We start from the raw sequence: 27,673 nt of genomic DNA, 5'->3' as shown, positions 1-27,673 counted from the left end.
ACGTACAGCGCGTTTTACGAGACTATTTTTTGTAAGCAACAGTTAGAGGAGACAATGGCCTACATGGTGTTAAAAATGACCATTATAAATATCACAATGAGTATTGCCTTCATGTCGCGATTATAGGAGGCGAGATTCCGATCTCTGGGCTTGGGGCTTCATGACAAACAAAATAAGGAATGCTTTAGGCGCACATAGTTATAATGTATTTTGACCTCACTTAGGAATTTCTGTTGGTGGGCCAAATAATTCACGATATGGGACATACTAGTTGCTGCAACCGTATAATCTCCCTATTCACTATAACTATCCGGAAACATATTTTCCAAACTCAATTCATATCAATGTCATACAAGGCATGCCACTTGGAGATGCCGTGCGAATGTTGAACACGTGTATGCAACGAGTGGATTGGACCATCAACTGAATTCTGAATGGAGGCGGGTACGTGTGCGAATTTTTCATTGCCTGAAGGCATTGTGGTGTAGCTTCATATTTGAATGGGTGAAGGAAACTGTACGTTGAATTCGTATTGTTACGCGCTGGGGTTCGGGATAAATAAAAATTCTGCCGAATTACAAGTTAACACTTAGAACACTTAAAACACTTCACAAACAGTTTAAAATTCTCAATTCGCTTCTTCCGCTTCACTTCAGGTGATCCGTTCGCTGTTTCGCTTCGAGTGGTTTCGATTACTGACTGCGTGCCATCTCTGCAATGCTTTTATAGTAGATAATTGTGTTTTCGCTATCTGACAATAGATGGCGTTGTACTTCTCGAGCGTTCTAGGTGCTACTGGATCCTTCGATATTCGTTCGACTATTCAACGATAGATGGCGTTACTCTTACCGGCGTAACGGTGTCGATCTGTGTTTTAGAGATAGTTTTTTAAGGAGTTACGTCGACAAATTAATTTACTTTGAGATTATCTAAATCTGAAGAAGAAACTTGTGGTCGTTTATTAATTTATTTTGTCTTGTCTCAATGTTAGTCGCTGCATTTACGTCTATGAGCTCAGCAACCGCTTTAGGTAGACAAGCTCATCGAACTCAATCAAAACAACAACAGGCGACCTCTTTGTGAATTCATTAACTTAATATAAAACAGAGGATATTGTACTCCAACGTTTTCCTGCGAAATTTCTGGAAGGAGCTGCTATTTATTGGAGTCAGTCATTTGTCAGTCGAGTTTGGAGCTTCGGAACTTTACAATCTCAAAGTTTACAAGCTTCCCGACTATCTATTATTAAAGTTGAGTTCGTTGTTAACGAGACGTAACTGCTTACGGTGTCGATAACGAGCTGCGGTGGAGGGTTTCTGGTGAAACTCTTTTTAGATATTTACCAAGATTATCACGCTTATGATATTTTTTGTTTTTTTTTTAAGCGATCGCCGGAGTTCATAGACTCTAATTTCTTTTTTTTGTCCTTGAACTGTGTGAGGTCAGCGCAGCATTTTCCCTTTTTCCATTCAGGCTTATCATGCGTCATCTCTGCACTCAAACCGTTCTCTGATATATCCTCTTTCACGCAGTCCATCCAAGTCTTTACGCCCTCTCCGAAGTTCATAAACTCAGCGGTAATACTACTTCAAAGCCTCAACAGCTTTGAAATATTGGTAATTTTTTATGGCTTTTGTAGACTGATGAGCATACGGCCCAACTGATGGTAAGTGGCTACCGTCGCTCATGGACGTCAGCAATGCCAGGGGCAGAGTCAAGCCGCTGCCTGCCAAAAGAAGATTGCTTTTCGACAATTTTACTTGCGGCAGGCAGTAATGTGAGGCAATACGGTTAGATAGGAGCACGCGTGCTCTGATTTGATGGGGAATAAAGTTAAGGCTTTTACCTCATGTTTCAAGGTGTATAGTATTAATGATATCTATGGCTGCCCAAACTATGGCGTGACAAGGCGTGACGTTCGTTCACCCTTTCGACGCAATAAAAAAAGGCAAATGGTAACAACTAGTACCAAGAGTAATGGTATATTTTTCTTATTATCGAGTCAAGTTGATATTTACTACGATAAACCACACTTTTTGATGATTAATTGAGAAGTATCAATTTAGGGTTCTAACAGGTCGGGCCTGCCATCCCACCTGCTAAGCAATCATATCGTTACAGTTGATCAGTGAAGGAGTCCAAATTATAAAATCAAAACCAAAAAGTGTTTCACCACGTCGAAGAAAATTAGCTGGATCAAATTAAAATTTCAAATCATTTAATCTATTGAGATGTAATTGAACATTTTTATACAAAGTAAACATCACTGCTTGCGAGAAGAGCCATAGTGCAGGAAATAATCAGCGAAACAAATGCAGCGGGAACGTCTTTTGTATTTAATGTATTAATGGATAAAATATTTGCCATCATAAATTTCAAAAACATAAAAAGAGTTATCTCGTTACGAAATGAGCAGGATTGTGGTTCTATTCCTTTGGCTGGCACCTGATTAACTTTCATCTAAAAACACTCGATAACCTTTTAGCAAGATTGCTAACACGAATAACACTGTTAGCTACAAAGACCAACAAATGTACCAGGAAATCTTGTGTTTGAGGAGATAATTCTATTTTAGTGTAGCTGTCCGGCAGCGCCCTGACCCCTGTCAGACGAGGCCTGCAGGTGACATGTCGTAATTTGCCGTTAACATTTTATTCAGTAAGGCTCATAATGAAGGACCGGAGCTGTCGATTCTTGAGTACTCACTGGAAATCTGTTAGGTAGTAGGTAGATAGGTAGGTAGGTAGTTATATAGGATGGAATGTGTTCCATGGTCTAATAAGTAAATCATAGCTGGTTTTGGTCTTAGGTTTGGTATTTTATTTAGTTGGGACAGATAACTTGCACTGGTGGTAGGATCTCTTGTGAGTCCGCACGGGTAGTTACCACCACCCTGCCTATTTCTGCCGTGAAGCAGTAATGCGTTTCGGTTCGAAGGGTGGGTCAGCCGTTGTAACTATACTGAGACCTTAGAACTTATATCTCAAGGTGGGTGGCGCATTTACGTTTTAGACGTCTATGGGCTCTAGTAAACACTTAACAACCATGTGGGCTGTGAGCTTGTCCACCCATCTAAGCAATAAAATAAAAAAAGATAAACTGTTAAGTAAGTTGGGGGTTATTGACATCATAACTTAAGACCGACTTCCACCAAGATAGAGGTCAATAGCTGTTTCAACGTCCAAAATGGAAGCCATTACTTGCATTGATTGTTTCGTCTTAGATTTCGATGAGGTGGTGGACCGTAAGAACCTACAATAGTAAATTGTGGTCGTTTGTGGGAATTTTTTATTTTATTGTCCTTGTAGGCAGACGAGCATGCGGCCCACCTGATGGTGAGTGGCTATCGTCGCTAATGGACGTCTGCAATGTCAGGTGCAGAGCCAAGACGCTGCCTACCGTTAATTTGGATTTGGACTATTGATGATACGGTTATTGATGAGTTGAGTAAATTGAATTATTATCACAGTGCTATACCAGGAGCATAGCCAATCCAATATCTACCACAAAAACCAGGCAATTAATAAAAATGTCAATGCTAATGTAGTGGTTAATCAATATCGACGGTTGAAAATAATTAAATTAAAATTCCGAATTACACCCATCAATTAGCCACTTTACAATTAGACCGTCAAATTATAAGCCTCCATTACCAAAATGGGTGGCTGATTGTTTTGCATAAAAAAAACATTCAAGCTCAACTCCACCCCTTTTAATTATTTTGTATTTCTTTTAGAAGCTTATTTCGTTCATCTGTTATAATCTTCGCGGCTTTTCCACCCCCGTTTTCCACGGATTTGTTTTGTAGTATACTGGGTCATGTCATTTTTTTTTTCGTTCGAAAATGAAAAATTATTGTTCCATTTACGTTGAAATAATATTTTACTACGACACATAAGTTTTGTGCCCGTTCTCTTTGAGTTCATAGACGCGATTAAGAACGTAGTTGATATCATCCAAACAATGACGTGTGTCATTAGGTTAAAGTCTAGTTTAGATTACAGAGTATGAACAAATAATTACTTATAAGTACGCGAATTATTATCAATCTATTTTTGGGGCAGTGCGAAATAATCGTCAACAATAATTACAATTTTTTATGTTGGCATCACCGGATACTTAAGTTTTTAAACAACATTTTAATATACCTCATATATTTTTACAGTAAGTACATAGGTTAAATTAATAGTCAAGATGTTGTGAACCTCTTTGCTATTTTGATAACTAATGTAGTTTTTATATACTTCACTTTTGACGTTTGTATTCATATTACCCATTTCTTTCTGTTTTCTTAATTTTCTGTTTTTTATTAAAAAATAATCATTCTCAACTTGTTTCATCGTTTATCATTTTACAGAGACTTGGTTAGTTTGTTCATTTCATTTTGGTCCTTCGAGCCGGATCTGAACCAGCGACCTATGGATTTTGGAAATTCCGCGTTGGTATTCTAACTCTAAAAACTCTGAACCAACTCAGAGGGAGTTACACGTTTTTGCTGATGCAAGTGAGCTCGCGTACGCATGTGTCGCTTATTGGCGCCTTTTATACTCAGACGGCAGCATCGAGCTTTCTCTCATCTCTAGTAAGGCAAGAGTTACACCCTTGAAACCTATCTCTATCCCACGTTTAGAGCTCCAGGCCGCTTTAATAGCTTCTCGTCTCGCGGTCACCATTAAGGACAGTCATAGAAAACAACCGGCACATACTTTCTTTTGGACCGATTCTATGACAGTCCTTCAGTGGTTACGTAATGACGCGCGCTCTTTTAAGCCTTTTGTTGCCCATCGTTTAGGCGAAATTATTGAAAACTCTTGCGTCAGAGACTGGCGATGGGTACCAACGGAATTGAATGTTGCCGACGACGCTACCAGAACGCGATCAATTAACCTCGACATGTCCCACAGATGGTTTCGCGGTCCATCTTTTCTTTTTAAATCCGTTGAGGACTGGCCTACAGAGCCAAGGTTTGCCTCACCAAACACCGATGAACTTAAGACCAATAGTTATGAGTTGGTCGGACTAACTTCCTTTGTCGAAGAGTTACCGACTCCGGTCACAGCCATTTTTTGCTAATTTTAGTAATTGGCAGCGCTTATTACGTGCCACAGCCCGGGTACTTCAAGCTGCGGCAAAGTTTGGTGTAATTTTGGCTTCCATTAGAAATTCTAAATTGAAAGGCGAAATAGTTTGTGCCCGCCATCCTTCAACGTCCACTACTCTACCACCTCTTAGTGCGGATTTAATAAAGGCCGCTGAAAGGCAAATTATGCAACGAACACAGGTCGAGAGCTTTTCCATAGAATTTCTTCATATCCTGAACTCGAAGCCTATTCCTCCGAACAGTCGTCTCAGAAAACTGTCACCCGCTTTGGGAGAGGACAAGTTGCTGCGGTTAGCCGGAAGAATTAAAGCCGCAGAAGGCATTGACCCTGACACACGCTTCCCCATCCTTCTTGACGGTCGTCACCCAATTGTACGTTTATTGGTACAATTTTATCATCGAAAAGCGGGTCACGCAAATTATGAACTAGTCGTGAACGAATTAAGACAAAAATTCTGGTTGTTAAGGCTGAGGAACACAGTGAGAACAGTAGCAAAAGAGTGTCCACTCTGCAGAATTAGAAAATCCTTGCCGGTGAACCCGAAAACAGGAGATCTGCCACCTGAAAGATTAGCTCACCATCGACGGCCCTTTACTTTTACGGGTCTGGACTACTTCGGCCCCGTAAGCGTGACTATCGGGCGCAGGCATGAAAAACGTTATGTGGCCCTTTTCACCTGTTTAACTGTCAGAGCCCTTCACCTAGAAATGGTACATAGTCTATCGACTGACTCTGCTATCATGGCTATTAGAAGATTCATTGCAAGACGGGGCTGTCCAAACATTATTTTCTCGGACAACGGAACCTGCTTTGTTGGTGCCAATCGCATTCTCAGAGGTTTCTACGGAGAAAATGTCGAAGATTTCACAAGCACTCAAGGAATACTCTGGAAGTTCATCCCACCTGCGGCACCTAATTTCGGAGGATGTTGGGAGCGCTTGGTGCGATCAGTAAAGGTAGCTCTGAACGCAACATTAACCGAACGAGCTCCAAAAGAAGAAACCTTGAGCGTCTTACTAGCCGAGGCAGAAGCCATTGTCAATTCACGTCCATTAACTCATGTATCTACAGATCCTGACGACCCGACAACACTCACACCATTTCATTTCTTAATCGGTTCTTCGTCCGTGCAGACCTTACCTACTGCCTTGAACGATCACGATTTGGTCAGCCGTTCCGAATGGAGGAAAGCATTGAGGCTAGCGGATCATTTTTGGTCGCGTTGGATGCGCGAGGTTCTCCCGACCCTACAACCACGTGAGCAGTCAAGAGGCAACCGCAGTTCAACAGCTTTTCAAGAGGGTGACGTAGTAATTATTGCTGACTTTAACTTGCCCCGCGGAATATGGCCACGAGGACGTGTTGCGAAAGTGTACCCTGGGAAAGATGGCGTGATAAGGGTAGTGGACGTTGCAACAGCAGGGGGAATGCTACGCCGACCCGTACGAAAGCTGGTTAGGCTCTCCACCTAAGGCCTTGACTGACCTTGGTTTGCATAACCAGTTTGTGCTTTTCTGCACGAAGGGGAGGATGTTGTGAACCTCTTTGCTATTTTGATAACTAATGTAGTTTTTATATACTTCACTTTTGACGTTTGTATTCATATTACCCATTTCTTTCTGTTTTCTTAATTTTCTGTTTTTTATTAAAAAATAATCATTCTCAACTTGTTTCATCGTTTATCATTTTACAGAGAGTTGGTTAGTTTGTTCATTTCACAAGGTATTTATTAGTAAAATTCGACTTACAGAAATGGCAACTTTTGAAAAAAAAAAAAGCACCTTAATGACATTTTCATGTTGGCACCTCAGTAAATGGTATTCATACTCTCGCGTACTGAGCGACACGGGTTTTTCTACTAATTAAAATCTAACAATGGCCGTGTTTCAGCGGTAATGCGCAAGTTTTATGTACAAAAGCCGATGTAATGACGCGTCAAGAACACGGACGGACGGCTACACCTCGCTCACTACTAACTTTAGAGACGTATTTTATAAATAAATTAGTTATTGGATTTTGGAGTGTACGCTTTATTTACTCGTTTTTGTGAAGTGCCAATCAATTGAGGTGTTGTTTTTTTTTTAAATTATTATTTAAGTGTCAGTAAACACCTAAGAAACATTTTTTTAAAACAGCGCGATTGATAGTTGACGCATTATGTGTTCATGTTTCGGCAAGAGCCAGCCCGTCTGCTTTGGAGGGTCTTGTGAAAGGCAATTGACAGAATCCACCGGTGAAGGTGAGTGTTGTAGATCATTAGCGTGAATATTTACAATCTGTTCTTGTGAAGTTATCATGCGTTCTGGTTAGAAATGAGGAGCAGCCGTATACAGAATGGAGACATCGTCATCATGTTTCTAACTACTCACATTCGTGGTACGATGTCTATGCTCTTCAGGAATTCGGTACGATTTGGTTCGTGGGTAAGACGTGGTAGGTCGATATTGACATTTCAGCTTCGGTAAATTGCCCATCCAAAGAATGAGCTAATATAAACATTTACAGTGAAAACATATTTTTTTTTATTGTTTTTTATTTCTTATATGGGTAAACGAGCTCACAGCCCACCTGGTGTTAAGCGGTTACTGGAGCCCATATACATCCAACGTAAATGCGCCACCCACCTTGAGATATAAGTTCTAAGATCTCAAGTATAGTTATAGCGGCTGTCAAATCGAAACGCATTACTGCTTCACGGCAGAAATAGGCAGTGCGGTGGTACCCACCCGCGCGGACTCACAAGAGGTCCTACCACGAGTATTTAAATGTAACACGAATAAAATTTACTAGTCGAATCTCACAAAGTTTCAAATTTCTACGCGATTTCTTCGAAAACCCACATCTACTTGGAGATCGCAAAGGGTACAGTCGTTTAGATGTATGTTCTTTTGAAATGATTCTGAACTTTCCAATTCTCTACTGTCAATACCTACATTTTTCCTTATGTACCATGATCACTTTGTGTTTTTAGTTGTACATTAGTTCTACTTTTGTATGTGGAACATCTTATGTGAATGAATCATGAATTGTATTAATAATAATTTCTATCAAAAATATACACATATGATTTACTTGAAATACGAAAATCAGCTTTATAAACAATACCACTGTAGTTGATATTCCGCTAACAAAAACATCGGACAATTGGCGTTTTGCTTCTAATAACCTTAAGCGGATAACGTTATTTTTTTACTTATATATTTTTTTATCTATGGCCTTCTTTATATATACTTACGCAAATATTTGTTGGAAATTTTTATCTTAAGAGATCCGAGGTTAACTATGAGAGAACGAAAACTGAAATTTTATAAATTCAAATAGTTTTTTCGGAACGAAGTTCCTTATGGGAGAGCGGAGGGGTACCCTAACCGGGAAAAAACGTCCGTAACGTAAGATTTTTTTATAATATTTTGGGGGCAGCGACAGATTGGCCGCATGCTCGGCTGCTTAAAAGGACAATAATAAACATCGATGGATGCTGACAGTTGGCATATTGCGTCAGAGTAGTGGTTATCTTCAAGAACGAAGAAATTATGATGAGGAATCATGCGAGATACTGCTCTAGCATGATTCCTAGCATTTATACTGATAACCTTGTTACTTATCCATTTGAACGATGGGATAGCCGTTGCACAGTAGAATTAACATCCCAGCCCACAACATGTATTGAGGTTAATGAATCCTAGCAACGATGTTCCACCAGATCTGGTGGTAGGACCTCTTGGGAGTCCGCACGGGTGGGTAGCATCACCCCGCCTATTTCCGCCGTGAAGCAGTAATGCGTTTCGGTTCGAAGGGTGGGGTAGCCGTTGTAACTATATTGAGACCTTAGAACTTATATCTAGAGGTGGGTGGCGCATTTATGTTGTAGATGACTATGGGCTCCAGTAACCACTTAACACCAGGTGGGCTGTGAGCTCGTCCATCCATCTAAGCAAAAAAAAAAACGATCGTGGGGTCGATCACCTTTCTATTGCTCGTGGTAGGCTCGTGGTAGATGCCACCACCCTGTCTATTTCTGTAGCCGTTATGCTACAGAACCGAGACTCAGAAGTCATGACTGAAGGTGCGGGTCAGCATTTACGTTGTTGATGTCTATGGGCCCCGGTAACTACTTAACAGCGTATAGACCGTGAGTTCATTCACCCGTATAAACAATGATAAAAAATCATGGCAAAAATCCAAGATTTCTATTATGAGAATTACACTAAGCATTAATTATAAAATTATAATAATCGTTCGTTTTTACTATGGCACAAAAGCATTATTCTCGTTATTTCGAGACGATCTTGCAATATTCATTACGAGAAATATATTTGATTATTATTTTCATTTCACTCAAACACGTAGAATTAAAATACAGTTTTAACTTATTATTCATTAAAATTACATTTATTAAACGAGAATTACTTAGATGTAGTTATTATACTTACAATCCTACCATCACACGATCACTAATTATGTACATACGTCATACTGTCGTAACTTCCACGTACGGATCCGAATTCCACTCAATCACCGAATAATTGCTCCAAACGAAATTCCCTTTTAAGCTTAACGGTGCTTCTAGAGCTAGATACAGTATGGCCTTGGCTCCCTCCTCGTATATCTTAGTAGTTCTTCTTCCGTCACGACCGCTCAAGCTTCCAGGGTTTACACAGTTGATTATAATCCCTTTATCAGCCCATTCCCTGTGCTGTAGGAAGGTTACAGCGTTTAATGCGACTTTGCTCACGGCATGTACATTCATGCCCCAACCTTCAGTCTTCTCTACTCCCCTTCTTGCGGCGTGTTCGTATTCTTGGATTAAAGCGACCAGTTCATCTTCTGTCAATGTGGGATCGCTGATTCTCTTTCTTATATCTTCGTTTTCGATTGTGGCTAGAAGACCGGCTGGCCCGGACACGTTTACGACTCTAGCGTTCTCGTTCAGCAGCGGGTACACAAGTTTCCCAAAGTTTATGTATCCGTAGAAGTTAACGCTTAAAGTTCGTCGGATTTTTTCGAAATTCGATAAATTCTTCTCTGCCACATAATCGGTGATGTTTATCAGCAAATCGATCCTTTCGTCTAGATCCTGGATGTAGTGCCTCAGTCTGATGATGCTCTTTGTATACGTGATGTCCATTTGCAAGTAGCTGATTTCGATGTCGGGCCTCTCCAGGCTCTTGAGAATGTTGAAGCCGGCTGTGTCATCTTCTGTAGTGAAGTAGATTTTTCCTTTGTGAGTCTCTGTGAGTTTTTTTAAGACTTGGTATCCGAGGTTGCTTGCGGCGCCGACGACCAGCGCTACGTTGCACATAGCGTCCGACTAGACACTGCTGGCGAGGTTTTGTTTATCGATGTTATCACTCCATCAATCGTCGTGTTATCGGCTTCGTAATGTAGCAGCGAGATAATGTGCTGTTGATAACGCGGACACTTTTGTGGGATGAGATCAGTTTTTTGATGCTGCAAATAAAATGAAACGAAACGATTTCATTTTCAAATACCTGAACAAATAAAATAAAAAAAAAACCTATAAATAATCTAAAATCAAAAGTATATTTCATTTTTCACCCATTGTTATTTGATTGAATAGTAAATTTGTTATTGGTACGGATAGGAAGGAATAGTGTATTGTAGGTGTAAATAACATTATTGAGCTCATTTTAGCCGTCTTACAATAATACGGTTCAGAGTGATGGGTGGGATTTCCCGAATACAGTATAATTGAAAACTTGAACTTATACGAGGGCTGCACTAAAAGTATCGGGAATGGAATATTTCCACTGTTCCTGTCATATTAAAATCTTTTTAATTGAAAACTCCTTGGTTTTAAAAATCGAATACATTTATTTATTTAAAAAAAGATTCTCGGTCTTGTCACGAGGTTTTGTCAAACTTGTTTAGTCGTTGAGAAAATGGAATTGACTCGAGAAAATTCAAGAGCGATGATTTATTATGACTTTCGAAGTGGTTTAACACAAAAACGGTGTGTTGACCGGATTATTTCTGCATTTGGTGATGAAGCCCCATCCAAAATCACAATTTATCGCTGGTTTGCTGAGTTTCAACGTGGACGTGTCAAGCTCAGTGATGATCCCCGTCAAGGTCGTCCAAAAACTGCAGTCACCCAAGAAAACGTTGATGTTGTGCGTAAGCTGATTGAGGAAGATCGACATGTGATATACCGCGAAATTCAGGCAACTTTAGACATTGGCGTGAGTCAAATACAAATAATCTTGCATGAACAATTAGGTGTAAAAAAGTTGTTTTCCCGATGGATACCGCATTCGCTCTGTGAAGAGCAAAAAGCGGCTCGCGTTACTTGGTGCGTCAGAACTCTCGAAAGATTCCACGCAGGATCCTCAAATACTGTATACAACATTGTATCAGGTGACGAATCCTGGATATACGCGTACGAACCCGAAACAAAAAACCAGTCACGAGTTTGGGTGTTCGAAAATGAGTTAAAGCCAACAAAAATTGTTCGTTCACGGAGTGTTGCAAAAAAAATGGTGGCCACGTTTGTCTCCAAAACCGGCCATGTTACGACTATTCCTCTTGAGGGACAAAGAACGGTTAATGCAGAATGGTATGCTAGCATTTGTTTGCCACAGGTCGTTTCTGAACTCCGTAAGGAGAACTGCAACCGCCGCATCATCCTCCATCACGACAATGCGAGTTCTCACACCGCGCATAGAACAAAAGAGTTTTTAGAGCAAGAAAACATAGAATTATTAGACCATCCGCCGTACAGCCCCGACCTAAGCCCTAATGATTTCTATACTTTCCCTAAAATAAAGAATAAATTGCGTGGACAGAGATTTTCATCACCTGAAGAAGCTGTGGACGCCTACAAAACGGCCATTTTGGAGACCCCAACTTCCGAATGGAATGGTTGCTTCAATGATTGGTTCCATCGTATGGAAAAATGTGTCAAATTTCGCGGAGAATACTTCGAAAAGCAATAAATACATTTTTAAATAGTAATGTTGTGTCACTTCGTTAATTCCCGAAATTTTCAGTGCCGCCTATGTATCTCAAGGTATGCGGCATTTATCTTCTAATTTTTCTGGGCTTCAGTGCTCTCAGTACCACAGCTATACTGAGATACAAATTCACACGCTATTTACAGCAAAAATATACTAGTTTTTTAATAATGAAAATAGTTTAAACTGGTGGTAGGACCTCTTGGGACTCCGCACGGGTAGATACCACCACCCTGCCTATTTCCGCCGTGAAGCAGTAATGCGTTTCGGTTCGAAGGGTGGGGTAGCTGTTGTAACTATACTGAGACCTTAGAACTTATATCTCAAGGTGGGTGGCGCATTTACGTTGCAGATGTCTATGGGCTCCAGTAACCACTTAATACCAGGTGGGCTGTGAGCTCGTCTATCCATCTATACAATAAATAAAAAAAAAGTTATTGGAAGAAAACGAACTGCCTATTTTCATGCATTTCACGATATTGTCATGCTACCCTGAACATGTATATTGTAAATGACGGCTCAAATTTAATAATCACAAGCGTTGCGGCTACAAACCGTAACATAGTTTGCCTAGGCGAAGCTAAATTTGTTTCTGCCTGAAATATAATATTGTAGTGAATTACATTATAATTAGAAGCTCATAATTTTAGGCCGCATTTTGTGCCTATTGGTGAGTGCCGTGGGCAAGATGGTCAGATCCGGTTAAAAAGCGGTCTTTGGTAGTCTATACCATGGACGGCAATGCCACTCATGATATAACACTGTTGAGGAAAGTCACATGTGATCGCGATCCTCAGCAGCGAGGGAACGATGAAGAAAATGAAGTGAAACATAATTTACCGCAGCAGTACGTGGTGCTGTTTGCTTCTAGTCTGTTGTCGCAGGTTCTAGAGTTAGTCTTCCATTATATTACTGGTGATAGGCAGGTATATAGGTTGAATGACAGTTTACCAATTAGTACGGCATTCTGCTTATTTCTGCCACGAAGTAATCAAGCTCTTCTTCAACCCGTGTCCGCCTAATGCTGAGTGGAGGTCTCTTCGAATGCTATTGTCTTTGTCTTTGTCTGTTAGGTTGGCTGTCTGCCCACGTTACGATGTCCAGTGCGAGGTCTCCACTCCAGTACTTATGTGCCCAACCAAAGTAATCAAACACTTTCATTTAAATAGCCTTTAACATTCAGCTTGGCCCGAGCTGAATAAATTATGACTGACTCGGTGGTGCAGTGGTTAGCAGTCATTACAGTTGCGCCAAGGGTCGTGGGTTCTATTCCGCTTCGGGCATACGTTCGTGTGATGAACAGGTTTGTTTGCTCTTTGTCTGTTTATTATCCAATAAATGTATCTACGTATGTATGTCAGTCTCTGTCATAACAAAGGGAATCCTAATTTGGGGCCAGATTGGGCGTGATTTGTTCCAAGTTATTTTTATTTATTTTTAATACGCTCTCTTCGTTCTAAGAAAACAAATTGAAACATCTCCAAATAAATACTCCAATGTAAAAACTTAATTAGCTAATAGAAAGACTCCACCTAATTAATTAAGAAAACATTTTAGCTAACGATGCTTGTATTATAATTATGTCATTCATTCGTGATTTATTTCACAAATATTTGTTATCAAATTTTGTCTACGGAGTAAACAAGTAATGATTATTTCGCAATATTTCTTGACTTATCTTAAGTTGTTTTTTTGCTATTGCCATTCTATGTGTACAGGTGTGTGGCCCATTTAATGGTAAGTGGTCACGGGTGATCATGAATATGAGTAGTGAACACAGCTGAACCGCTGTCCATTGGTTAGTACTAGAGTAGTTTCTAGACCATCGCACCGTCCGCCACCGGAGTAGAGTTCATCCATACTACCTGGAGCCACTGCGGTCATCCACAGTGCGTTTCCAGAGATCTTTTTTGCCACGTACCATCCGGCTATGGAATGAGCTCCCCTCCACGGTGTTTCCCGAGCGCTGTGACATGTCCTTCTTCAAACGAGGCTTGTGTAGAGTAGCGGTAGGCAGCGGCTTGGCTCTGCCCCTGGCATTGCTGAAGTCCATGGGCGACGGTAACCACTCACCATCAGGCGGGCCGTATGCTCGTCTGCCTACAAGGGCAGTAAAAAAAAAACTCGATTCAAAAAGGCATATATTCGTGGAGTTCTTTCAAAGTCGGATAGGAAGTAAAATAATAAAAAATAAAAATAATAATAAAATAAAGGAAAAAATTTCGTAAATATAAACTATATTCGCGAATTGTGATTGGGTGATTCGAATTACTGACTTCGTATTACAAATTAAATATAAAGAGTTCTTTTTTTTTTTTAAATTGTAATCAACGAAAACAGATAAGGAAAATATGTGCCAGTTTATCAGAATCATGCGTAACAATATCGGTTACGTAATACGTAGTTCTGTGTAAGATAGTCGCGTTACTTGAATTTTAAATCTATACTAATATTATAAAGAGGAAAGATTTGTTTGTTTGTTTGTTTCGAATAGGCTCCGAAACTACTGGACCGATTTGAAAAATTCTTTTTCCATTAGAAGTCGACATTGTCCCTGATGAACATAGGCTACTTTTAAAAAAAAAAAAATATATTTTTTTGGTTTCATGTGTGTTTTAATGTTTCCGAAGCGAAGCGAGGGCGGGTCGCTAGTCATTCAATAAACGAAGCCAGCATTGTGAGTTGCTAAGTCACGATGGCGCAGTCCTGTATCGCCAATATACTTATATCTGCCGCGAAGTATTCACTCGTCACGCTCTGAAGCATAGGATATAAATGTTACAATAACTGATATGTTGAACTCAGGTTTTAATTTGGATGCCGGCACTCACGCAGTTGTACCTTTTTTTTATTGCCATGGTAGGTGAACGAGCTCACAGCCCGCCTGGTGTTAAGTGGTTACTGGAGCCCAAAGACATCTACTACGTAAATGCGTCACTCACCTTGAGATATAAGTTCTAAGGTCTCAATTATAGTCACAACGGCTGCCCCACCCTTCAAACCGAAACGCATTACTGCTTCACGGCAGAAATAGGCGGGGCGGTGGTACCTACCCGTGCGGACTCACAAGAGGTCCTACCACCAGTAATTACGCAAATTATAATTTTGCGGGTTTGATTTTTATTGCACGATGTTATTCCTTCACCGTGGAAGTCAATCGTGAACATTTGTTGAGTACGTATTTCATTAGAAAAATTGGTACCCGCCAGCGAGATTCGAACACCAGTGCATCGCTATATACGAATGCACCGGACGTCTTATCCTTTAGGCCACGACAACTTTTTCGTATTATCGCGTATCGTTTATCTAGCGTTTGGTATTTGATTAAATTATCGAGTACTGATATTCGCTTGTAATTTCGTAGTATTTGCGTATACCTTATGCAGCTTTATAAGGAATGTTTAAAACTGCTTCTACGATTTGAAGATCACATCTCAAACAAGCTCTACACAACGATATCCGAAACAGAACGAATATAGGAAAGTAAAAAGTACACCAGGCGACGGATACCAAACGTCTTTAACAAAGATACTCTGGTCGGGAAGATATTGTAGTCATGGCGGATCAAGCAAAATCATGTCAATAATCTGCTAGCCATGATCATACGTCACGTTTATATATTATGTTTTTATTTATTGCCTAAATGGGTGGACGGGTTCACGACTGGTGTTAAGTGGTTACCGGAGCCCATAGACATCTATAACGTAAATACCATCATTTACCTTGAGATATGAGTTCTAAGGTATCCGTTTTTACAGTACAACAGCTGTCTTAAACTTCAAACCGAAACACATTACTCTTTTACGGCGGAAATAGGCAGGGTGATGGTACCTACCCGTGCGAACTCACAAGACGTCCTACCACCAGTACCTTTGCAAAAACATACAGAAATAATCTGAATTGACACATCGAATGCTTGTTATCATAGTAAATGACGTGACCATCGTCGGGTATATGTTCTGTAATAGATAGGACGGTATCTGCGCTTGTCCGTGATTTTACGTACCAACAGACCTATATATCGGCTGGTAAATATGGACCACGTAGTGAAACGTGCTTCGCACTTTCGGAATTACAAATTTCGCGGGTGGAACTGCGGGCCTTGATTAGTATGCTATAAGTATGGTGGTATGAAAATAATGAGGTCTCAGCCCACTGAGTTTCTCATCGGATCGTCTCAATAGGTCGCGATTCCGATCCGGTGGTAGATTAAGCGAAGCACTACTCTCGATAGGGCTAGTATTAGCAAATTCTTTCAGGTTGACCCCGTGAGCTCACCTACCTGTCCGGGCAAAGCTGTCATAGCTCCTTAGGTTATCAATCAATAGGGTGTTTCCCACGGTGTTTCCCGAGCGCTATGACATGTCCTTCTTCAAACGAGGCTTGTGGAGAGTATTAAACGGTAGGCAGCGGCTTGGCTCTGCCCCTGCCATTGCTGAAGTCCATGGGCGACGGTAACCACTCACCATCAGGTGGGCCGTATGCTCGTCTGCCTACAAGGGCAATAAAAAAAAATATATATATGAGATCTCAATGCCGTGGTATTGAGCAGGTGACCTCTTGACTGTAAGGCACGTGTTCTATCGTGCTACGCCAAGTCATGCCAATACGTGAACATATAACCTGGCAAATCAAACATTTATCGGAACCATCCAAAAAAACACGGAAATTCTAAATAAGGAACGTCACTGAGACGACACACACATTACGTTTTACTCAGCTCTTTTCAATGTTCTCTCTCCTATTTCAATTCCAGGTACGCGAAATACGGTCGAGAGTCCCAATCAATTTTAGCCTTTAGCTTGATGGTAATAAAGATCACCGGCAACCCCGCGGTGTGCCCGTTGAAAGATTTTATTTGTAATACGCTTTTTAAGCTCGTTTGTGGCGCGTCGAGCGGCCTGTACCGCTTCCGGGATGGCAATTTTTCAGAAATACCTTTCGAAATTTTACGTACGATTGCTGCGTGTCTTTGTCCGCTTTGAATTACGGATCTATACTAATATCATAAAGCTGAAGAGTTTGTTTGTTTGAACGCGCTAATCTCAGGTCATACTAATCAGGTCTGAACCTCGCCAAATTCTGGAGGATTGCTAATGTTCACTTCTCACAACAAGGACTCAAGATAATTAGCACCAACTCCCTAACAAAACATTATAAAATAAACAATTTTCAATTAACTAAAAATAATCGTTCTATTCGTGTTTTTTATCATAATTAGTGTGAATAAGAAAAAGTTCTCAATTTTCTGTTTAGAATTACTGTTCGCTGAAGTTATAGAAGGCGCTATTTTAGCAATCTAAACTCTTGGCCCGACTGATTGTCGACGATACGATGCGACACAGAGCGATGTTATTCCATTAGGATTAATTTTATTGATTTAAATGATCAAACAGGTTCGCTGAACATCTATATCTATACTAATTTAAATATTATAAAGCTAAAAAGTTTGTCTGTTTGAACGCGCTAATCTCAGAAACTACTGGTTGGTTTTTAAAAAAATCTTTCAGTATTAGATAGCCCATTTATCGAGGAAGGCCATAAGCTATATAACATCACGCTAAGACCTACAAGAATACAAGCGGAGCACCAATAAATAATGTTTCAAAATCGGGGTTATTTTTACCTTTTGAGAGCTTCCGCTGCGTGCGCTGCACAAACGATTAAAGTTTCGCTAAAATAGTGTATGACAGAATTGCTCCCCTTTAAAAGATCAAAAAAAGTTCGCGATAGCATATGTCTATATATTAAGGTTGGCTCACTATAACGTTTTTTATGTTAACCGAATTTGTACTAAAATAAAGCATTATTTGTGAACTATTCCACGCGGATGAAGTCGCGGGCAAAAGCTAGTCAAATTATAAAACACGTGGCCTTTATCATTCTTTTGCACACGTTTAGAGATGGCATTTCGAAATTTTATTCGCGACTGGACACCCGGAATGTTTTGAAGGCGTCGTTGCTTTTAGAAGGCTTTGGTAGGTACCACCACCCTGCCTATTTCTGCCGTGAAGCAGAAGTGTTTTGGTTTGAAGGGTGGGGCAGCCGTTGTAACTATAGTGAGACCTTCGAACTCATATCTCAAGGTGAGTGGCAGCATTTACGTTATATATGTCTATGGGCTCCGGTAACCACTTAACACCAGGTGGGCCATGAGACCGTTTAAACATCTATCAAATAAAATACGTTCCTGTAGTTGCTATAAGAAATCTCTGTTTGCGATTAGTTCGCCCACTAGGCACCGTAAAATGATTTTTGTCATATCACTGTTTTATGATAATGTTATGGGCTGGAATTCGCGATAAATAAAACTTCCACCGAAGTACAAAATATAACTCTATTTAACACTTAAAACACTTTATAATTCACAATTCACTTCTTCCGCTTCGCTTCAGGTGATCCGTACGCTGTTTCGCCTCGAGCAGAACCGATTATTGAATAATAATAATATAATAATAATAATAAATAAATAAATATTTACTAACAATCACGCCACGTTAACAGGTCCCGTGATAAGTTCGTAAAGAGCTTGTGTTACAGGTACCAGATAACGGAAATAAATGTAAGATTTTTATTATACACATACATATGTTTAATATACATCCATAACCCTGGAAAAGACATTTTATATTTATCATACAAATATCTTCCCTTAACGGGATTCGAACCCGCGACCCCTTTGTGTAGTGACCATCTCACTTACCACTATACCAGACGGTCGTTCATGTAGTCTCTGTAACGCTTTTATAGTCGCCACGACAAGTCTAGGGTTATCGAGAATATTCCCGATAAGGCGAGTCGATAAGTGTTTCCGCTATTTGATAATAGATGGCGCTACACCTCTCGAGCGTTCTCGATATTAGTAGATCTCTTGATATTCGTTTCTGCTATTCGACGAAAGATCGCGTTACTCTTACCAGCGTAACAATAAAAATACCTACAATGAACCCTAACCATTTACCACCACATGGGTTGTTGTCACGTGTAGTCTGGTGCAGTACCCGGTCTTCGTTCTCGTCGAACCTGTCGCTTGCGACGAAGCCCACAGACACAGCCCACTGAGTTTTTGTACCGTATGTTCCATGGGGAGTGCCCTGAGGAGTTGTTTGAGATGATACCGGCATCTCGTTTTTACCATCGCACCGCCCACCACCGGAGTAGAGTTCATCCATACTACCTGGAGCCACTGCGGTCATCCACAGTGCGTTTCCAGAGGTCTTTTTTGCCACGTACCATCCGGCTATGGAATGAGTTTCCCTCCACGGTGTTTCCCGAGCGCTATGACATATCCTTCTTCAAACGAGGCTTGGCTCTGCCCCTGGCATTGCTGAGGTCCATGGGCGACGGTGACCACTCACCATCAGGTGGGACGTATACTCGTCTGCCTACACGTTTCCGATCCGGTGGTAGATTCTGCGAAGCACGGCTTTTGCTAGAGTTCGTGTTAGCGACGCCGTCAGGTTTGAGCCCCGTGAGCTGACCTACTAGTTAAGGTTACCCTGAAATATCCTCTCAAGGCTATTGACTTAGGTAGGAAAAAAAAGATGCAGTATAAAACAGAGGCAGCATCTGAGCGGATCACGATCGTGAACGAGTACAGAGCCGTTAAAATCTCCAATAGAGACCGAGACACCAGAAAAGTAAGTTTATCAACAAAAGTATGAGCGAAATTTGTCTTTACCCCCTCCGAAGTTTCGCGGCGGAGATAATCCGCGAGGAGCAAGCACGGCACCTGAACGAATGAATAATGCATCTGTACTTTGTCGAACAACTCTGGTTTTGATAAATTTACTTAGCTCTCTCTCCTATTACTCGCGCCGGAGCTATTTCATTTATTATTTGAAGCGGGGGACACTTAGAGCCAAGTTTACGGGGTAGATACATCGTCGATGCTGTACTGATTTGTGAAAGTGTTCCGAGGTTAGCGCTCGGAGAGGAATGTTTGTTGGGAGACATCTTTAACGTGGTGGGGGGCCTCTAATAACTTATAGGTTTTAAGTACAACATTTTGATATATCATTAGTTAATTATTGCAACAAGCCAACAAAACCCACAAATTAAATGAAAAAGCATTTTATTGACGCGTTCCATTATATACTCTTTATGCATTATAGTTTTTTCTTTTTTAAAATATACGTATATAGTTTAAAAAACTGTTTTTGTTTTATTCAATATTACTAATTTAATTCTTATTTTTTATTCGGTTAATGTTGGTCAGGATTTTAGAGCGAAGTTACAAAACATTTTTTGTTAATTTGTAATTTCTTGGCATCGTCCTTTGATGTGTAGTAAACATTTTCAAAGTTGAATGAACATTTTCAAGTTAATCGGAAAGAAATAGGCAAAAATAACATGAATCCGCACTAATTTTTCCAAAAACTAGATTTGCCTTTATTATTTTTATGGCGACATCTATTTCAGAGAAGTACATTTCGGTTTCTAACGGCAAATGTAGACACCTTCGGGATGTGAAGTCTAATTCTAGGACTTCATTTCTTCACTTCGAAACGCATTGCGTGAAAAATAGATTGGTGATATCCACGGGCACCAATGTAGATTATATATACTCTATAATAATGTAGTTAATTGTGCGTTAATCAAAGTAAGAAATATGATAGTTGCAGCGTTTATTCTTTTTGTCCTGACGAGTGAACGAGCTGACGGCCCACATGGTGTAAAGTCACTTTTGGAGCCGAATGCCGCCACCCACTTTGAGACATGTGGTCGAAATATAGATTGTATTGTCTATCTTATCGTGCTCCGCACTAAGCGCTTCATTTTCCCCCCTTTGTCTTTTCATGAGTTCTGCCTCATGCGAGGTTTGGACGTGGCTTGTTGAGCGACAGGAGGTTTTAGTTGGTTCGACTCCGACATGCCCCGCCCTTCATCCCCAGTGGAGGGCGGAAGTCCGGCGATTTCCTCCTGACAAAAAAAAACCATTGTGAGTCCACAATAAATAGCACTGTAATACTTCACATCGGCTGGCGATTGCAGTGATCAATTTCTGGTGAAACTCTTAGTTGCCTTTACCGACACTCATGGCAGAGATCGGGTGGTGCTATTCTAGACCAACACACACCACACCAGACACTAATTTTCTTTTTTTTTTTTTATTTTGTTATCAAATTTATCACCAGGCATCAGCTGAAATCCCACGCAAATAATTAGTTAATTCGTCATAGTATTTTAGGTCGACCGAGCCGACTTCGATTTGCTTCAGCCTAAATTCTAAAACATAAGTATAAATATAATATCGAATTTCTCAATTGCATTCGAATATCTGAGTAATGCTAACGAAAGATCGTCTCAAAAAGAAAGTCTCAAAAATTCTAGACAATAATCTATATTATACTTATATATAAAAATGAACGTTCGTTAGTCTCGCTAAAACTCGAGAACGGCTGGACCGATTTGGCTAATTTTGGTCTTGAATTATTTGTGGAAGTCTAGAGAAGGTTTAAAAGGTAGATAAGTATGAAAATGTTCGAAATTAAATAAAAATAACAATTTTATTTTTCCTTTGATGTGTCCCCCGTCGGACGGATTCCTTTTGTTTGTTTTAAGTTTATTTTATACAAAAGTTTAGATCTTTTATCTATCAATTGAGGCACTACGAAGTCTTCCGGGTCAGCTAGTCAATAATATTTATTCGAAATACGAGTAACATAGCGTGGTCCCAATCGACCGGGCTGCAAGCCATCGATCAAACTTCTCTCCACAGCCGAACCGAATTGTTTTTATCATCTAAATTGAAATCTGCCGAGTTCATCGACAAACAAAACGAAAAAAACAAAATCGATTAAAAAACGTTTCACATTACGTAGAAAGTGGGCATCGTGGAACAAGTAAGTTAATTATGTATTCAATTGGAATGTTTTGAAATTTTTTGCTTACATTAATTACACTGATGTTATTTGTCTATGCCCTATATCCAGACACTCATATATCCAGCAATGGACAACTATGGGCTGATAGAATAGAATATATAATATATTATGTTATTTACTTTTGTATAACACAATATAATGGTCGCATTAGAACAAGGATGTCGAAGGAAGTCGTCGTGGCCTAAATGATACAACGTCCGGTGCATTCGTATGTAGCAATGTACCGGTGTTCGAATCTCGCCAGCAGGTATCAGTGTTTCCAATGAAATACATACTTAACAAGTGTTCACGATTGACTTCCACGGGGAAGGAATAACATCGTGTAATAAAAATCAAACAAGCAAAATTATAATTTGCGTAATTACTGGTGGTAGAACCTCTTGCAAGTCCGCACGGGTAGGTACCGCCACCCTGCCTATTTCTGCCGTGAAGCGGTACTGCGTTTCGGTTTGAAGGGCGGGGCAGCCGTAGTTAAAAGTGAGACCTTAGAATGAGTTCTAAGGTCTCACTTGAGACATGAGTGTTTCGAGGTGAGTGGGGGCATTTACTTAGCAACCATTTAACATCAGGTGGGCCGTGAGCTCGTCCACAAATCTAAGCAACAAAAAATAAAAAAAAGTATTGTTGTAAATTCACAGGTTTATTTCACCGTCGCTTCTATTTAGGTCTACTCGGTTATTACGATGAGGTACACGCTTAGCGTCAGGTGAACCATGAGCTTCATTGTCCATACGATTTTAGATGCTTATCTAAACCTCAAGATAAGGCTAGCTACTGGTCTAATCATAGCATAAATACGCAAATTAGCAATTCATTTTCATTAAAATAAAAGCTATATACATGAATTTATTGTAATGAAAGTTGAAAACTTGAAAGATTTCAAAGGAGACGTATGGTAACTCGAAATGGGCCGCTTATAATCGTAAAGGTACGAGCGGCAACGGATCGGCCGGCGGCTAAGCCCGCCACTCGAAAAAATCATGTTTTAATCAAGGTATGTACAGTTCGCAACAAAAGTGAATGCTTAAGAACGGCCGTGGTAATGATGGATGGAAAGCTTGGACTTCTATCGAAGCTTTTAGGTTGGGTTCTCATGCTCAGTGGTATTCAAGTAGAGAGGCCTATGTCCAGCAGTGAACTGCTAAAGGCTGATGATGATGATGAATTGTGCAGTGCTTAAATGACGGGTGCATCATCGTTATGACAAAAAATATTACTAACTTCAGCTACTTCTTTCGGAGCAGAGTTCATCCATATTATCTGGAACCACTGCGTTCATCGACAGTGCGTTTCCAAAAATCTTTTGCCACGTACCATCCGGCTTTGGAATGAACTCCCCTCCACGGTGTTTCCCGAGCGCTATGTCCTTCTTCAAATGAGGCTCGCGGAGAATACTTAATGGTAGGCAGCGGCTTGGCTCTGCCCCTGGCATTGCTGACGATTTTTTCTGTGAGGTAGGTAGTTTCTTACTAGTGCTAAGGTCTATCGTAAGCTTGCACGTGTAAGTAGCCTAATAGTGGGTTTTTGTGACAATCAACGACATCCAAGGTAAAAGGATGAAATAGTTCAATAAATTTTTGAATAGCTTCTTAAGCAAGCAAACATAAGAAGAAAATTAAGTAACTAAGTAATCACGGAACTGAACGAATTCTCCAAATATATTAAATACCGACAACATAAAAGATAATAAAATCTATAAATAATAAAAATAAACTCGATAAGTTTTGATGTTGACTGTACGTGGCTACTTTCGACTCGGTCCGAATGTTTCACCTGAATTTTTATGAAACAAAAGAAAGTTTGACTGAGAATAATCCGAAATTATGTGGCGGGAGGCAATCTAAGATTATTTTGGGGTAAAAAATTGGTACTTCAGAACCACTTTTCGGTACGAGAATAATTTATATTTTAAGCTTAATTTTCAGACTTCTTAAAATTATTTGTTAATTATTGTGGTTTAGAAGTCCGCTGCGAAGTTTTTGGTCGGCTATGGAGTGTTACAGTTGCAAATAGACAACACGGTAGGTCTTAAGGCGTAAATGTTGGACGTAGATTGGACCACATTTTTGAAATACCATACAAAGAGAAAATATAGAGAAATATACCGTAGAGAAAGAAAATATAGGTCTTCAAATCAATATGGCCTCATCTACGTAAAAATTATTTTAAATCTTGCTCCAATTTTTTCTCGATACAGCATATCACGTACGGATAAAATTACCGTTGTAACAGTATTACCCGGCGACCGCATATATCCAATAAACCGGTTTTAACGTCATTAACTGCACGTATCCTAGAACCGGTCGTGAGGCGGTTATCCGGTTTTCTAATATTCGATTTAAATGCATGCGACCACCTGCGGCAGATAGTTTGCGACTGTCGTGAACCTTCAAGACGTCTTTATGTAATTCGGTGTTTGTGCTTAGTCGTGATTGATTCTTTTCAATTGTGAGATCGGAGATGACTAGGCGCATTATAGCCGCCGTCCGCCTGATAACAATTTCTTAGTATACAATAATTAATGTTAAAATCTTGAAATATTAAACTGATTACTAATTTCTTTTTGTATCACTAAGTGTTCGGGAATTACAGATAAGTTGGAAGAACTGAATGATAGAAAATTGGGATAAAATTCAGAGAGTATATTTTAACATATCACACAGCTCGTATTACAAACTATAAAAAACATTTTTAAAGTCACGGTGTTGAGTTCGTGCTGTAAATAGCTCAGAAAATGTGTCTAGGTCAAGCACAAGCACTAGGCTAAACACATAAAGTCCGAATTTTGTGAAGTGGTTCTTGAATAAGAGTTTCGACGCGAAACTAACGCCGCAGAAACAGCTCGCAATATCAATGTTGCGTTTGGAGAGGGTACTGCTAATGAACGCACCGTGCGATTTTGGTTTAAGCACTTTTGTAATGGAAATTTTGATTTGAAGAACGAATCACGTGGAAGACCGGCCACACGTGTGAATAACAAAGAATTGAAAGAGATGGTGGAAGCCGATCCGAGCCAAACTACCCAGGAATTAGCGGCATGATTTAACGTTACCTTACCAACAAAATTGACTGATTTGCGTCAAATTAATGAAATATAATAAAAAAATATGAAAATTGGGTGCCTCATGATTTGACTGGTCCGCAAAAAGAAGCGCGTGTTAAAACTTGTGTTGCCTTGTTGAATCGATACAGAAATGAATGAATATTGAATCGAATTGTGACATGTGATGAAAAGTGGATTCTTTACGATAACCGTAAGCGAAAATTGCAGTAGCTGACGCAGGTGAAAAGCCGCAACAGTGTTCTAAAGCAAAGCTTCCCAATAAAAAGGTAGTGGTAAATATTTGATGGTCTCTGCATGGTGTTATTCACTGTAGCTTTCTCCGATCTGGTCAAGCAATAACGGCAGAAGTCTACTGTGCCGAACTCCGAACAATGATAGCAAAACTTGCAGTGAAACAGCCTCGACTAATGAATCGATCTTCACCATTATTGCTCCATGATAACGCGAGACCTCATACAGGAAGAGAAACTGATTTAACTCTACAGGAACTGCAATTAGAAATCATTCGTCACCATCATATTCGCCAGACCTTGCTCAAACGCAAAATTATAATTTGCGTAATTACTGGTGGTAGGACCTCTTGTGAGTCTGCGCGGGTCGGTGCCACCACCCTGCCTATTTTTGCCGTGAAGCAGTAATGCGTTTCGGTTTGAAGGGCGGGGCAGCCGTTGTAACTATACTGAAATCTTAGAACTTATATCTCAAGGTAAGTGGCGCATTACGTTGTAGATGTCTATGGGCTCCAGTAAGCACTTAACACCAGGTGAGCTCGTCCACGCATCTAAGCGATAATAAAAAAAAGCGGAACACCATTTTTTTCGTGATTTGGACAATTTTCTACGTGATTAAAAGTTTCCTTCCCAGGAGGCAGTACAAAATGCTATCACACAGTTTGTAGAATCTAGATCACCAGAGTTCTATCGCAAAGGCATAAATGACCTTCCTATTAGATTGCAGCAATGTATAGATAATAATGGTACATATTTTGATTAAATAAATATGTTGAGTGAAAAAAAAAAAACGAATTTTTCAGTACAAATCGGCAATTTCATACTTTAACCCCAAAATTTTTTGTATCTGGTTTTCTCTACATTTTATCATGTCAATCACCAGTACTTTCCGATGTCTTCGTTTTTCTATACGGATCTCACACATTGGCATCTTCTTGGATATATTTCAAACAAAACTATGTTGAGATACGATATTCATTGAACCAAAAAAAGTAAGATTAAATGTGCTTGCTGGTGTACCCTCTTGGCTCAGTGAATGTGCGAGACAAGCTAAAGGAAATCTTTGACTAGTGCAAGGATTTGTAGAGATGTGATGAAATCGATATTCAAATTATCGAGTGACATTTTATATTTTTATTTTCTTTTTACGCTTAAATATTATTTTATATATTTATAAAAATAAATAAAATTGGAGTGTCTTATTTGTAATAATAAAATAACCACTTTTTACTAAATGCGTGTACATGCACCAAAATATATTTTTTTTTTTTTTTGTATTCTGTCTGTCTGTTTGTTCTGGCTAATCTCTGGAATGGATGGACCGATTTTGACGAGACTTTCACTGATATGTAGCTGATGATATAAGGAGTAACTTAGGCTTCGGCCGCTGCGTCACCCGCGGTACGACAATAACTGCGGGTAACATCGCGGGACTTAGTTGTCAATAATAAAATTTAATCTTTCCGAAGCAAAGAGAGGCCGGGTCGCTAGTTTTTAATAAAAACATTCTCGACTTGATACTTTCATAACACATGTTCTTAAATGACATAATAATATGTACGATCACATTGAAGCAATAAGTAACATCTTAAATTTTATACGTAATTACATGATTGCCGCTTTTTTATTGCTTTTATAGGCGGACGAGTTCACGCTCCACTTGGTATTAAGTGATAACTGAAGCCCTTAGACATCAACAACGTAAATGCTGCCACCCACCTTGAGAGATGTGTTCTAGTCTCATTTCTTACAGTACAATGGCTGCCCAGCCCTTTAAACCGAAACGCATTACTGCTCTACAGCAGAAATAGGTATGGTGGTGCTACCTACCCGTGCGGACTCACAGACGTCCTATCACCATTGGTGATAGAGAGCAGGACGAGGCAGCACAGATAGGTACTACCGACCTGCCTATTTCTACTATGAAGTACAATACAACTAAAATGTACCGATTTTATATAACTCATGTGTATCATTTAGGGATTCTAGCTGAAATGTGTTCAACGAGTAATTCCGAGCAGACGAGTGCTACGCGGCAGAAATCGGCAGATTTGACACGAAAATTGCAATTAGTTTGCGGCATAAATCGGTAGATTGATTATATCAAATCATGTGGGAACAATACGTCCTCTAATCACTAGAATACGCAAATAAAAACGTTAAAAGTTTATGAAGCAGTGCATTATCGACTACTATTTCAACTAACTTTGTACTCAATCTAAATTAAATCACCAAGATGCGTCGTGAGCGAGTGAAATTTAAAATAGATGAATAGGTATTAATTAAACTCGTTTACGTCACTGGTTTCTTCAGTGAGAACTTCTATGTAAAGAGGTGTGATATTCACGGATCGCTTGGAGCCTCTGGGTCTGCGAAGGGACTTCGGTTCCCTCTGTATTTTGTACCGCATGTTCCA

At 39.9% G+C, this 27,673-nt stretch overlaps 1 protein-coding gene across 9 annotated transcripts in view; it reads left to right on the top strand.

The window, feature by feature from the left end:
* The window catches only part of LOC105841880 (disintegrin and metalloproteinase domain-containing protein 11), a 576,915-nt gene that overhangs the window by 59,203 nt on the left and 490,039 nt on the right, over nucleotides 1-27,673 (top strand). For 8 of the 9 annotated variants that reach the window (XM_038013324.2, XM_062670755.1, XM_038013319.2 and 5 more), the window contains exon 1: nucleotides 7,212-7,341. The exons of the other annotated variant lie outside the window; for it this stretch is intronic. In XM_038013324.2, coding sequence (XP_037869252.1) covers nucleotides 7,260-7,341 — 82 coding nt within the window. In that variant the 5' untranslated portion in view covers nucleotides 7,212-7,259. Of the gene's footprint in view, nucleotides 1-7,211; nucleotides 7,342-27,673 lie in introns of those variants that run through there. 9 annotated transcript variants of the gene reach the window in all.

Source organism: Bombyx mori, chromosome 10 (genome assembly GCF_030269925.1).
Source record: "Bombyx mori chromosome 10, ASM3026992v2".
Taxonomy (NCBI): Eukaryota; Metazoa; Arthropoda; class Insecta; order Lepidoptera; family Bombycidae; genus Bombyx; species Bombyx mori.
Note: the sequence above shows the minus strand (reverse complement) of the source record. Positions and strands in the feature narration are given on the sequence as shown.